Source organism: Strix aluco, chromosome 2, assembly GCF_031877795.1.
Source record: "Strix aluco isolate bStrAlu1 chromosome 2, bStrAlu1.hap1, whole genome shotgun sequence".
Classification (NCBI taxonomy): domain Eukaryota; kingdom Metazoa; phylum Chordata; class Aves; order Strigiformes; family Strigidae; genus Strix; species Strix aluco.
In genome coordinates, this window is record NC_133932.1 from 118030718 (window position 1) to 118044132 (window position 13415).

At 45.6% G+C, this 13415-nt stretch overlaps 1 protein-coding gene and 1 long non-coding RNA gene across 7 annotated transcripts in view; one reads left to right on the forward strand and one right to left on the reverse strand.

Annotated features, from left to right (window-relative positions):
* Positions 1-1625: 1625 nt before the first annotated feature.
* LOC141920284 (uncharacterized) lies at positions 1626-4422 on the reverse strand. 2 transcript variants are annotated; one of them, XR_012622284.1, is made up of 3 exons: positions 4283-4422; positions 1979-2277; positions 1626-1796 (listed from the first exon to the last, which is right to left on the reverse strand). It is a non-coding gene; the product is annotated as an uncharacterized LOC141920284 (long non-coding RNA). The 2 variants fall into 2 exon arrangements; XR_012622283.1 differs by having other exon boundaries at positions 4259-4422.
* Positions 4423-5251: 829 nt separating this feature from the next.
* The window catches only part of ZDHHC20 (zDHHC palmitoyltransferase 20), a 48370-nt gene continuing 40206 nt past the window's right edge, over positions 5252-13415 (forward strand). For 3 of the 5 annotated variants that reach the window (XR_012622104.1, XM_074816030.1, XM_074816031.1), the window contains exon 1: positions 5263-5496. Coding sequence is in view for 4 of the 5 variants with exons in the window: in XM_074816030.1 (XP_074672131.1) it covers positions 5350-5496 (147 nt within the window). In the remaining variant the exon portion in view is untranslated. Of the gene's footprint in view, positions 5497-13415 lie in introns of all 5 variants that reach the window. The other 2 variants (XM_074816032.1, XM_074816033.1) reach the window with 1 other exon arrangement.

A 13415-nucleotide genomic window follows, 5' to 3' on the forward strand; every position in this document is an offset into this window, starting at 1 on the left:
GCTGTTGGGATGCTTCTGCCTGGGGATTTCATTTTCCCAGGATTTAAGATGAGCTACTCTGAGAGGAAAAAAAATACAGATGCAAAATGGAGAGTAAATTGTTGTAGATGATGAGGTCTAAATAGTACAAACAGAAATTCTGAAAAACTGGAGTGTTTGCAGTGTTTTGCTCTAAGACACCTTTCCAAAAGCACAGCAAATGTTGGTAGCTGTATTTTTGATTTTAAAAAAAGTTGAAGGGGATGATACAGTAATTCACAGTGCAGTAAATTTTGCCACCTGTTCCTGCAAACCTGCACAAACTATATGTTGCAAATAGACCAACAAACATCTGGAAGACTGTGCAAATAGACCCTAACTGGTGCTGAGGCTGCAAGGGGAAATGTTTCACCTCTCTCATGCAGCTCCTTCTGTGGCTAAAGCAGGTGGGCAGCCAGTAATGGAGGTGTGAAATGTGAAAATGGACAAGGGACACTTTTTTTTTGCTATTTGACACTTATGGGATCAGATGTGAGTGAGGTGAGCAGCCATTCCCTCAACATAGCATTCTCAGTTGCTGTTGGGCTTCCCAGAGTCTGCTCCAAGTATCATCACTTGTCCCTCCGCACACCTGAGGCACTGGACTTTGCATGAGCTGCAGTGCAGCCATGTGAAGCTAAACAGGCACTTGGTGATCTCTAGCAGAGCTTCCTTTCATCCTGCTTGGCTTCTATTCAAGAAGCTGCTTTCTTCTCAAGTGGTCCTTGTAGACACGTCCTGGATGGCTTTGAGAAGTGGAAGATGGTAGTTCCTGCCAGCTGTGCCAAAGGGCTCCTCATGCAGTGTAACTCCTCAGTGGGGGGACTCTCTGGGGATGAATAGTTCCCTTCTACCACCTCACAACCTTGATGCTGTCCATGTTTAATCAGTTCCTGTCAGTATGGAAACACTGCACCGAAATTTTACTGGACAATAGCTGGTCAAAAACCATCCGTCCTGTCCTAGGTTTATGCAGGTGTCACTGGCTTTCTGTCCTACCCAAGGCATCTGTCTGACCCAGAACAGAAATACTGGCCATGGCACGGCTTCCAGCTTGGCTGGCGTCAGACTCTTTCCAAACCACACACAGTGGCTGTTCCTGCAGCTCAGTACTGACATGTGCTAAAAGGGGGTCGTGTCAACACACATGTGGCCCCACTAATGCTCCCACAGGTGAAGCTGGAGCCAGCCTCAGCAAGGAAGACTGGGGCAGGGAGAGACATGTTGGACCTCACATCTTCCCTAGCACGGTGAATTGTTTGCTAGTTAAGCCTATTTTTATTCATGGCTGTGCTTCTTAGGCTTCAGGTTAGGAATTGTGCTTATTGTGAAGGGTCAGGGGATTTTGTTATGAAAGTTGGTGGGAGCGGGGATGGGAGGAGGGTCAGTGCACAGTAACAGCCAGCCACACACAGTACAAGCTTGGTAAAAGCTGTTTGTAGCTTTACTTCCCAGGTCCAGCTTCCTTCCCTTTAGATTGCAGGCTTGAGAGTACAATGTTTATTTACTGAATACACTACTAAGAAACTAAGAGCAATTAAATAGTTACAAACATACACAACTCTAAAACTAATTATAATTCTTAAAACTTGCAGATTACACCCAGGGTGCAAGCCTCCCCTCTTCACCCAGTTGTTTGGGCAGTGCCAATGGGGAGTCCAGCAGGGCTGTCCAAGGGGGCTCCCCCCATGTCTGGGTGGGTTTGGGTCTGCAGGTCAGCATCCCTGCAGCGTGGAGGCATCCTGTCAGAAGATTTCCACTTGTCAGAAGATTTCCACCTGTCAGAAGATTGTCCACTGATTTTACCTTTCCCCATTTTCTCTGTTCCTGGACCCAGTTTTTCACTGCCCTTGTACCATCCTTTCTCCACCCAACTCCTCCCAAATAAACATTCTGCTGGTGTTACCCTCCCACACTACCACTAGCAGTGAGGAAACACACATACAACACAAATGATTACCAAATATCACTGGAGTTCCCATTCTGTCTCCTTCCCAGGGTCACATGGTGATACCCATTGTGCTCCACAGGGTTCAGCAGGTGGTGCAAACCATACATGCCATGAAGTTGTTCACTTCCAACAGCAGCTGGTTAGACGTAAAGTCTTACTATATGCACATGTTCTCCTTGTAAATCAGGTTCCTGCAGTTCTGTACTCGAGACTTTCAGTAGGCCAATGCAAGGTTTACATCCCACTGTTCATGCTCCTCCTTCAATACGTCCGTCCCCAAGCCACCGTCCTGTCGTTGAAGATCCATCCTGTTCCCAAGACAAAATTTGGCACCACTCCTCTGGTGCACTCCTGACTCTGCTGTATTGCCCATGAGAAAGGAATTAACCCCTTACAAAAAGCATCTAACCACTGGTTCACTGTTTCAGTTGCCAGCAGTTGTGCTTGGTACAGTAAATAGCCAGAGATACTGTTCAACTCAACACCTCAGAGGTATTTCCTGTTATATCAGCAGTCTGTTTTGCCACATGCCACTTTTTGGCTATCCCAGATGGTTTTTGTCACTGCACAGATAACCATCCCAAGTTTGTTTCTGGATTACTTTGTATGGGATTCAAAATTCATCTCTCCACCCCCTTCTTCCTTAGTTGAGAGCATTTCAATATCAAGTTAATTTAGGATTGTTAAATGTCAGATGTGCCCATACCTTCTGTATTGTTTCCATGATGTTTGCCAGGCAGCCAGCATGCCAGGCAAGCTTTGTCAGGCAGGCAGTACAGAAGAGGCACACTCTGAATGTGTTCCAGAATAATTAACTTCTGACATTCCGTATTTCATTCTATATTCCTGACATTTCCTATTTCATTCCATATATTACAGGATTAATACCAGGCTTTGTTTGGATATCCTCAGTGTCCCAAACTAACCTGCAGCATATATAGCCTGATATAACTGCATCCCTCTGGTATTCCTTTGGTTGCAAAAGTACCATGCAGACTCCATGCAACTTCTGCACCTGCCCCATATTGTGCTCCAATACAAAAAACAAATCCGTTTCATTTTTGCTCATTTACACCCCTTTGAAAGTAAAATCAGTTACTTCTAAAAGGACTATTAACAAATACTCATTACTTGGACACAAGTTCCCACTGTCTGAAGGCTAAATGTTAAAACTCCCTTGAGAACTTGAGGGAAAGCACATGCCAGCAGCTGTTGCATGTTTTTACACCTTTAACAAACAGAATGAAGATTAGAGGAGTTGTAATACTTTAACAATATCCCTGATGTTCTAACCAGCACATCAGCCCAAGATTTTCCTAGTTCATGTTAAATCCAAACTCCTCTATCCTTGTTAGTATTTCTCTAGAGTGACTAGGCCCCATAACCAAGATGCTGTCCATGTAACCAGTCACTCCTCCCATGCCTTCCAGTTCTCTGTTAGCAACAGGCCAGACCAAGCTGTTTCACCAGCTCTCTCCCTCTCCTGTAATCCCTTTCCTTAACAGCCCTTGCAATACTGCACACAATTTTGCAAACCCCCTTCCTCACTGCCCTGATCCAGCTCCCATGTTCTAGCATGCCCATACACTTAAAAGTTGATCCCAATCTGAGCTCCATCTTCCTGTAGTCCCTGGGCACATCTCCCTGCTCCACAGCTATTCTGTATATGGCAAGATCAGAGGTCCCCGCTTCCTTCCTCTACTCTGATGCCCAGATGAACACACACACGCACATTTCCACACAGAGAGGCTGCTGCCACTTGGGCATCTGTCCAGGGCGTCCCCTCCCTATTAGGTGTTAGAGGCTCACAGACTTCTGAATTCCAGATCACTCGTTTTAGTCTTTTATCCCTCTTCTCATCAGCAGGTAAGGCCACAATGATTGCCCCTGCTTTCTGCCAAGGCAAGCCCATCGCTGTTGCCAACCACTTAAGTCTCTTCACACTCAAAAGGACTATGCGGGCCCAGAATCCAGGTTCTGCCCACACCCGCCATCCCCCCTTGCTGTTTTTTCACAGAATCACAGAATCATTCAGGTTGGAAAAGGCCCTTGGGATCATCGAGTCCAACCATCAGCCCTACTCTACAAAGTTCTCCCCTACACCATATCCCCCAGCATCTCATCTAAACGACCCTTAAGCACATCCAGGGATGGTGACTCCACCACCTCCCTGGGCAGCCTATTCCACTGTCTGACCATTCTTTCTGTGAAAAATATTTTCCTAATGTCCAGTCTAAACCTCCCCTGTTGCAGTTTAAAGCCATTCCCTCTTGTTCTGTCACTAATCACCTGTGAGAAGAGACCAGCACCAACCTCTCTGCAATGTCCTTTCAGGTAGGTTAGAGAGTGATGAGGTCTCCCCTCAGCCTTCTCTTCTCCAAAGCCTTCTCCTTCCGGGGCCTCCTCTCCCCGTGCCGCGTTTCTGGGCTCTTAAAGCCTGACCCCTCGCCCTGTGGGTTCTCCTTCCCGGCGGCTCCCGGGGCCGCAGGGGCCTGCCCGCCACCGCAGCCCCCGGCCCCGCCGCGCACGTCCCGCCTCAGGGGGGCGGCCCCGCCGGCCCCTCCCGCCGCCGCCAGGTGGCGCCGGAGCGCCGCGAGAGCCGCCGGGGCCGCCCCAGGCCGAGGGACGCGCCGCCAGCACAAGCACCTTCTGGTTTTGAAGAGAAATGGGGATTTTGTCATGCCCCGGGGCCCTTCCAACCCCGGGACCCTACCGACAGTAATGCTATGCTAAAAATTTCACACATGACAAACGTCCACGTTCAAGAGGATCAGCCCCGCAAAGCAGCGCCCGTGGCGATGCCTCTCCGGAAGGTGCTGCCCGCAGTTGTCAGGCATTACCTGAAGTTCAGAAAACAGCACAGTATGTTATTTATAAATAAATACTGCTTGCAACATCCAACAAGCTGTTTGAACCCTGTAAGGGCATGGACTTGGCGAGCAGGAGGCGGCAGCAGCCCGGCAGGTCTCCGGGTATGGCTGCCTAGACCCATCCCGGCGCCGTTGTGCCCAAACCGACCCGCCCGCCCGGTCAGGACCGCAAAAGAACAACGCTGAGGTTTAGGACGAGTTTTTATGGCTGGAGGAGGATCCCACCCAGAAACAGCCCCGTCAGTGCAAACCCCACGACCGACCCCTCCTGTGAGAGGGGACCCGCTCGCCTCCCTCCCGGCGGAGAGCGAGGGGCGGCCGGCGGCGGGAGGAGGCGGCGGCGGGTGGCTGAGGCGCCCGCGGGAAGGAGGCGGTGGCGGACGCCGGGGCCGCCCCTCTCCCGCCCACTGCGGCCCGCCCAGGGCCTGCCCGCCCGCCCGGGGCCGGCTCCGCAGCGGCGGCTGTAGCTGCAGCCGCCGCCGCCGCCCGCCCGTTGCAGCGTCGGCGCTGATGCCTCCTGCGGTGGCCCGGCAGGGAAGATGGCGCCGTCCCACGTCCTCAAGTGTTGCCAGAAGGTGTTGGCCTGGGTGCCCGTGGCCTTCATCGCCCTGGTCGTGGCCTGGTCCTACTACGCTTACGTGGTGGAGCTGTGTGTGTGTGAGTGGACGGGGAGGGTCGCGGGCGCCGGGAGCTGCCGGCCGGGCGGGCGGGGAGGACCCCTCACACCCCCCTCCTGCCCAGCGCCCTGGCGGGGTTTCCTTTCCCTTCGCCCGCCTCGGGCTTTTTTTCAGGCGGGCGAGTGAGACCCCTATTCAGGTGCTCCCGCCGGCGGCGGGTTTACCTGTTGTCCCCCCGCCTCAGGCGCCCTCCCGGGGCCGCGGGCGAGGACGGCGGGAACCCGCCCTCAGGCTCTTCATGGCGGTGGGGTCCTGGCCCGGGGTCGCCTCTGGAGAAACGAGAGACGGGGACGGGGGAGAGGAGGCCCAGGCGGGGGGTCCGGGGTGCTTCGTTTGGGGACAGGACCCTCAGGGAGGTGGTGAGGAGCAGGGACCTCCGAGAGCTCCGGACAGCCCTTGTGGGGTCTCTGCCCCTCATGTCTTCCAGAGAAGTTTCCCTCTCTATGGTTCTGTTGTTAGTCCGCCTTACTGATGTATCAAATAGCTCCTTGACCACCTTATGGGTGTATTTATTCCCCCCCTTCCCCTCCTCTCCCCCCCCCCCCCCCCCCCCCCAGTGAAGAAGCCCAGTGTCATTGAAGCATAACGAAGCTGAAAACATCCCGCTTAAGCGGGCAGGGAGGGGAAAGGATTTAGGGCTTAAGGGGTTTTGTCAGGCCGTGTCAAGGCTTTCTGGATGAGAGCTCAGCGTTATGTAAATCTGACTTGCAGATGGTGTCGGTCAGGATGATACCTACCCATTTCTGTTTTCGGGAGGAAACTTAAGTTCAGGGGAATGATGGTTTTCTCGAGGCAGGGTAAATGGAGCAGCATGGTGATACACAGTATTTGTCAGACTTTGTAAAACTTGGAGGCAGCATAGGAAAACTAAGGAACGTGTTACTGAGTGTTTGGCATGTTTAAGTAAGGAAACTGAAATAAAAAAAAAAAGTATGAAGAACTATTTTAAGATACATATAGGTCTACCTAGTGTGTGTAGGTCCTTGTACTTCTTGCTATTTGTATAAAATACATGCTTTGATATCCCTAGCTAGAAATAAACGGCTAGCATATACTTTATATTAAGGCAAACATCTAAAGACATCCTTCAATTATAAATAATCAGTTACTTTTTTTTTCTGCAGGACTTCGGGTTTTATATAACTTTTCTGAATGCCCATGGTATTTCACAGCCTTTTGTGTTAGCTTTACATATGTGGAGTGGAACATAAACCACAAGCAAAAAGCTATTTGGATTTAAAGTAGTAGAAATAGTTGTAAAATAACACTTGTTGAGATATTACATGAAATGTTGACATGAGAGTTGCAAATATGTCAGTGTATCCAAATTTGCCAAGTTACTATGGTTTAGTTGTCCGTTGGTGTGAGTAAATAGTACTGATTTTCTTGGAAAGTCATGCTCAAAACTATAAACACTTGGAATCAATTTTTAGACAGTTTAATACTGGAGGTCTGGGGCATGGGTAGTTGTTACAGTGGTCCTGAGAGGGACCGTGTGAGGTTATAGACTCACGTTTTACAGGTGTGACATGAAGGTTTTCTCTACTCATTACAGTCTGATTGGTATGGCAAAAGGCAGATTAGGGCTACACGTTTCTTCTCTCCGAGTTTTAGTTCTTAGTTTTAAGATTAAGAGATTTGCCCAGGGTTGCACAGGTGGTCCCTGGCTGAATTGGGAACAACCTTGACCTCCCAAGTCCTAGCTCTGTGTCTTGATCACAGAGTGGGTCAAGGCTAAGTGCTGGTGTATAATTTCTCTTTCACAGGCATAGAAAAGCTGTGAAGAGCCCTTCTGAGTTCATTAGGGTTTAATTTGTGTGAAGATTATTGAACGGGTTGGCTCCTGTTTATGCAAGAACTTTCGCATCTATAAATCTGGTTTCTAGATGTCTGGCACTTTTTGCTCACAAATCAGCTTTATTCTTAATGTCTGCACATACAGACTATTAAGAAAAAGTGGTCGTTTAATAAGAAAATTACTTACCGGTTTTTATTGCTGTTGCTGAATCTTACAGTTACCTGTCTAAATCATACTTGGTGACAAAGGATTTTATTTTTCTGTGTTTTTTCTGTTGTGGGTTTTGTGTTTGTTTGTTTTTAACCTGTTAAATTTTGTTTACACTCTTGATAAAAGGTCATCTCATCAAGGGAGAAGAAAGGGGTTTTGTGTTTGGGGTTTTTTGGTGTGTTTGGTTTTTTTTCCTTTGTGTGCTTTGCTTTTACACTGCAGTTGAGTTCAAACCAGCATAGAGAGGATTTATAGCAAAATACAGAATTTTCTGTTTCTCTTGGCAGGTATGTATACTTTCTCCCAGTGCTCCTTATATTTTATTTTGGTTTGAGAACTACTGCACTATGTACTATGAAAAAGAGCAAGGATGTGTCTTTAGCACACAGCTAATGAATGAGGTGACGCTGGTCGCCGCAGATGTTCACATACAGTGGGTGCAGAAGCAGGACGTATGGCTTGTTGTACTTCTGTGGCTTTGGCAAAGGACACAATATGCAGCTGATGTGTGTCTGGGTAAAGGAAAGACAGATGGAGGAAGGGAAGCTTTAGAAAAGAAGAGACACAATAGAAAATTTCGAGTAAATGCTGAGAGTAAATGAGAAATTGAAACCCCACAGACACGAATGTTTTTTCAAAGTTTATTCTTAGAGATTAGGTAACTGTTAAGATGTGAGGCTAACAAGGAAACAGGAAGAGAGAAAGCCATCATTGCCCCAACTATTTCTTCCTGATTTTTTTTTTCTCCTTGTAGTCCCTGCTCATGTATTAAAGGTTAAACATACGTATTCAGTTAGTAGATCAAGTGAGAAGCCAAGCTTAATGTAGTATCATAAAAGATTACTAATATTCAAAGTAGAAGATGGTAAAGTTGGGACTGCTGCTTTCATCACATCACCCTTTCCCTTTCAGTTTTGCTTCTCTGTGCTGCTTTCCCCACCCTCCTCTGCTGGGGTGCTCACATATTGCTCAATGTCTTGCTTTTGGTGTCTGACTGACTCAACCTTACTCTGTAATTCACTGCTAGTATGTATTTAAGTGGTTATGCCTCTTCTATAACCCTAAATTATATTACTTACACACTGGCTGTGAGGAGGACTGGTGTGGATAAGATGAAAGGAGATTCATGAGCTAGTCTATTGTTTTCCTCCCATGGAAACTGCCAGCATAGTTGTATCTCTCCGAAGCATTGCTGTCGTATGCTGGTGAACAGTGGCTTATTTAGATCACTATTGCTGTGTAGTTGTGATCCATCAGGTAAATTAGCGATTAAGCTCATTGGAAATATGAAAGCAGACCTTTCCGACCAAGTGCAAAAAAATCTGTGAACACATGTAACTGAAGGAACTGCAGAAGACTCCAGGCAACATCTCATTCAGATTTTTTAAAAATGTTTTAAAGTAGAAAGACGTGAATGAACACTTTCTTACTAGATTACTTCTTTTCACACGTAACTTGCCCAGACCTCTGTTTGCAAGCACACCTGAAAGTACGTAAGCGATATTGTAAAATAGCTTTTCATTAGTTTAAAACCATTTCATGTGTTCTTTCTTGTTATCAAAACATGTTTTGCTTTTAACATTGCTTTTGTAAACAATGGCTGTATTATGCTGTTGATGAATTCAGCTGATTGTGTCTGCTTACCACATCCCTCAAGCTCAGAAAGAGCTCTGCTCTTGTGGTTCGTTTTCACTTATGGCTGACTTGTATCTTATTACCTATTCCAAATGTTTTTGTAGGTGATGGGCTGTAATACAGACTGGCTGGATGATGGTCAGAAGACATTGTTTTAGCACACATAGTAGGAGTTGATGGGTGAAGCCAGCCTCTTTCCTACATGCAACCCTTTTGCTAAAACATTAGCAGAATTTGGTAGTGCAGAGAAAAAGAGAAAGAAGTTAACTTTGGCTGAGTTGACTGCAGATCGTATCTCAGGTATATTGGCTGGTTTTATTTTTAAAAAAAAAAAAACTTTAACAATAGTTTAAAATCTTGTTCAGGTTAGGGTTTTACTTCTATGAGTTTTGAAAAGCACAGTCCTGGCTCTTCTCCTGGGCTGAGAGTTGTAAGGAGAATGGCTTGTTTTATGGATTTACTAGTCTTGTGTTTTCATGCCTCAAACTCCACAAAGTATGGAAAAATGTGATTTTTGAAAGCTACAGGAGTAACTAGTTGTATGTTCTTTTCACATCTACTTACAGAAAGGTTTGGGCATTTTAATACAGTGTAATGTCTAATGTGTCTAAAAACCTGGCAAACAAAGCCATTTGTAATTTGGAATTCATAACTTTGTGTTAATGATACAAATTGAACTCCTTACTGTTCCGGGAGATTGCAATAACTCTTGTGAGTAGGGAGATAGCTCTGATTTCCCCAAAGCACGGTCCACATGAGAAGCACGTGGTGATCTGTTGTAATGCTCCCGTTTGAAGAGTCTGTTGCATAAACAGAGAGAAGGTAATTCCATCTGCCTCCTCCAGAAGAAATCTCTACTGAAAATGCTAATGCGGTAGCTATCAAGCAATGGCAAGGTGATATTAACAGCAGTGTGTCAGTAACTTCTGATTTCAAACTACAGATAAAGCTAAAGTATCGGCACTGAAGTACAACATTTGCATGTTAAGCATGCAGAAAGCATTCCCGTAGGAAAAGAGGGTTACCTTTCAAGAAAAGGAACAGCAAATTAAACAGGTTAGATCATTTGTAACAGTTAACTATGTTTGCCTCTCATGAATTTCAGAATAAAGAAATTGAACCGCTTTGGATGTACTTAGTTGTCTTGAATGTCTCAGCTCAAGCATGCATCTTACCATCTTAAATTAGAACATTTTCTGTTATTATAAATAAGTAGAATTCATGCTGAGGTGCTCAGACTGGATACACATGTATCGGAAAACTAGACTGCTTGTTTAGAAAGATTATTCATCGTCTTACACGGTGCTTTGCACTCTATTGGTCATATTAGTTTATAAGGATGGGTGGGCACGTGCCCTTTATATGTCATGAAATCTGCTCTTTTGGCAGACCTCTAATGAAAAATTTTTTCCAAGACCAACAGAACTAGCCAGCCTGCTTTCCTGGGGAGTTGTCTTGTGTCTGCTCTTCCTACTCTTCTGCCAGTGGAAGGACGCCATCCCTCTTCTCCCTCCCAGCCTTCTAGCTGCAGTTCCCACCCCAGCCCTCTGTGATCAGTTTTGCTCTGTATTTGCTAAACCATTCCTGACAGCTCTATTTCCTTGATCCCTGGTTACCATTTAGTCAAAAAGAAGTGTGGTGCGGTGGCTGGTTTGCTGTTCCTTAACTTGCCCGGGGGCAGACAGAAAATGAGTGCCTGAGCCCGGAGCAGCAGTTTCCTAACACGGAGCGTGGACTTGTCTCTTCTACCCGTGCAACAGCTTTGGTGAAACTTATGGGCATATACTTAGTGTGAGACCTCCATCGAGCTTCAAAACTTGGCTGAAACTGGTCCGTGGGCAGGATGGCTTTGGAGTAGGGGAGGGAGGAAGGGGCTTAGGGAAAGCAGGGAGCTGAGTAAGTATGAGCCGAAGCAGGAACGCTGCTTGTGCTGTTACTCTTTTGTTGTAGCTGTGATCACTCATTCCTGCCGTGCTTCCTGATCGCTTTTAGATGTGGACTGTAAAGCTTTTGTTCTTGGTTTGAAAGTGCTTGGATAGTATGAGTATTTAAGGTTATGAAAAATAACTTTTCTGAAGTTTTTCTCTGCTAACAACAGTAGGAGATTTCTGTTTGCCTTTACAGTTAGAACAGGGAACTAAAAAGTCACTTTCGTTTTTAATCAGGGGTTTTACATTACTTCATTACTTACTAGTCTCCCAGTTTTCCTACAAGTTGCTATGGATAAGAGGACCAGAATTTCAAGTGTATGTTTTCAGTAGACATTACTTTGAGGTCATTGATCCTCTGCATATTGTGAACTTCAGGTTCTGCTGTCTGCCAAAATTTAAATAATTGAAACTTTGTTCTCTAGCAGCTCATATTTTTATGAGTTAATGTAGATGTACTTTCCATAATCAAAGTGTTAACAAAGACGGGTATCTGAGCTGAGTTCTCATGCACCTGTGGCTGGTGAAACACTTGGATGGTGCTGTACCTGCTCTTACTTTTGGAACTTGAAACTGCCTGTGATGGAAAATTGAAGTAGGAAAAATCCCAGTTGTCTGTCTAAAATTGTGCCTGTAAATGCTTGAGGGTTCATGGCGTTCGTATTTCACCCATTCAACATGTCAGTGTTTATCCAACTCTTTTTGTTCAACAGTTTCCTACAACTGGTAAGAGTTTATACTGGTTTGACATGTACTTTCCTTATAAGTATTATAAATTATAGGTTCCTGAGTTTCCTGTAACAGCTTTTATGGAGTTTTCAACTCAGTCGTTAACTCCTCCCCACCCGGTGCATATTCTTCCTGTGACAGAACAAGAGTATCCATTTTTCTCTTACTAGTTTGTATGAAGTTTTATAGAAACATTTGAGAAGTAACCACAAGCCACTTTTCTGTGTGAGCTGAATCTCCACCAAGGTGAATCAGGTATAAAAGGGATAATGAGACCACAACAAATAAATCTGTTGTTTTAGCCACTTCCCCGATATTAAGTCCTCCTACTGTCACAAAATTGTTTTCTGTGGGGTGTGCTTAACTCTTCCTGTCCTGGCTCAAGGGGAAGAAAAAAAAAAGACTTTTCCCCCTTTTCTGCTTACCCCCCCAACCCTCAGTGGAGTGCCTCCTACTTAACCTTTGACTGTCTTCTCTTATCTGTGCTAAAAATCAAGTTCCTCCTCTGCAGCATTTCAAGCCTCTGCTTTTCCTTTTTTTTTTGAAAGACCAAATGGCTCATCGTTCCTTATTCATGTTCCCTTTTGACTATTAAAATTGTCTTACAAGATTGTCGAAGAGAACTGGATCACAAGAACAGCATGCTTTGCCTTTACAGTTTCTGCAGTGTGCTTTCTGATGCTATATATGGTGCAGCATTGTCTTAAATGTGAAGCACGGAACCATTTTAATCATATGATTAACAGAGAGATTGAGTGAGGGTTTTATGCAGGGTTTTTTTATTTGTGGTATTTCGGTTGTGCATCCTGACGTGGGTTTGTCTCCAGAGTGGGGAATTCTGCATTTCTTGTGAAGCAGGGATTTTCTTCCTCCCTTTTCTTCTCTTCCTCCCTTTTCTTCTCTTCCTCCCTTTTCTTCTCTTCCTCCCTTTTCTTCTCTTCCTCCCTTTTCTTCTCTTCCTCCCTTTTCTTCTCTTCCTCCCTTTTCTTCTCTTCCTCCCTTTTCTTCTCTTCCTCCCTTTTCTTCTCTTCCTCCCTTTTCTTCTCTTCCTCCCTTTTCTTCTCTTCCTCCCTTTTCTTCTCTTCCTCCCTTTTCTTCTCTTCCTCCCTTTTCTTCTCTTCCTCCCTTTTCTTCTCTTCCTCCCTTTTCTTCTCTTCCTCCCTTTTCTTCTCTTCCTCCCTTTTCTTCTCTTCCTCCCTTTTCTTCTCTTCCTCCCTTTTCTTCTCTTCCTCCCTTTTCTTCTCTTCCTCCCTTTTCTTCTCTTCCTCCCTTTTCTTCTCTTCCTCCCTTTTCTTCTCTTCCTCCCTTTTCTTCTCTTCCTCCCTTTTCTTCTCTTCCTCCCTTTCCTCCTAGTGACCTTGAGAGGAACAGACATGATTTGGTTTTGAAGGGACCTAAACAGACAGTTATTTTATAAGGTGATCTGCAGTTGTCTGTGGTAGACTTAACATGTTAAGTGCCTCAGCTACTGCCTTGTCAGAGTGTGAATGTAGAGAACCTGTTGACAAGTAGTCATTGCTTTTAGGTTTGTCAAGTTTGGACTAAAAAAAGAGAAGCAAAGTGTATCATTTCCACAATGCTGGGATTGATGGTACCTGA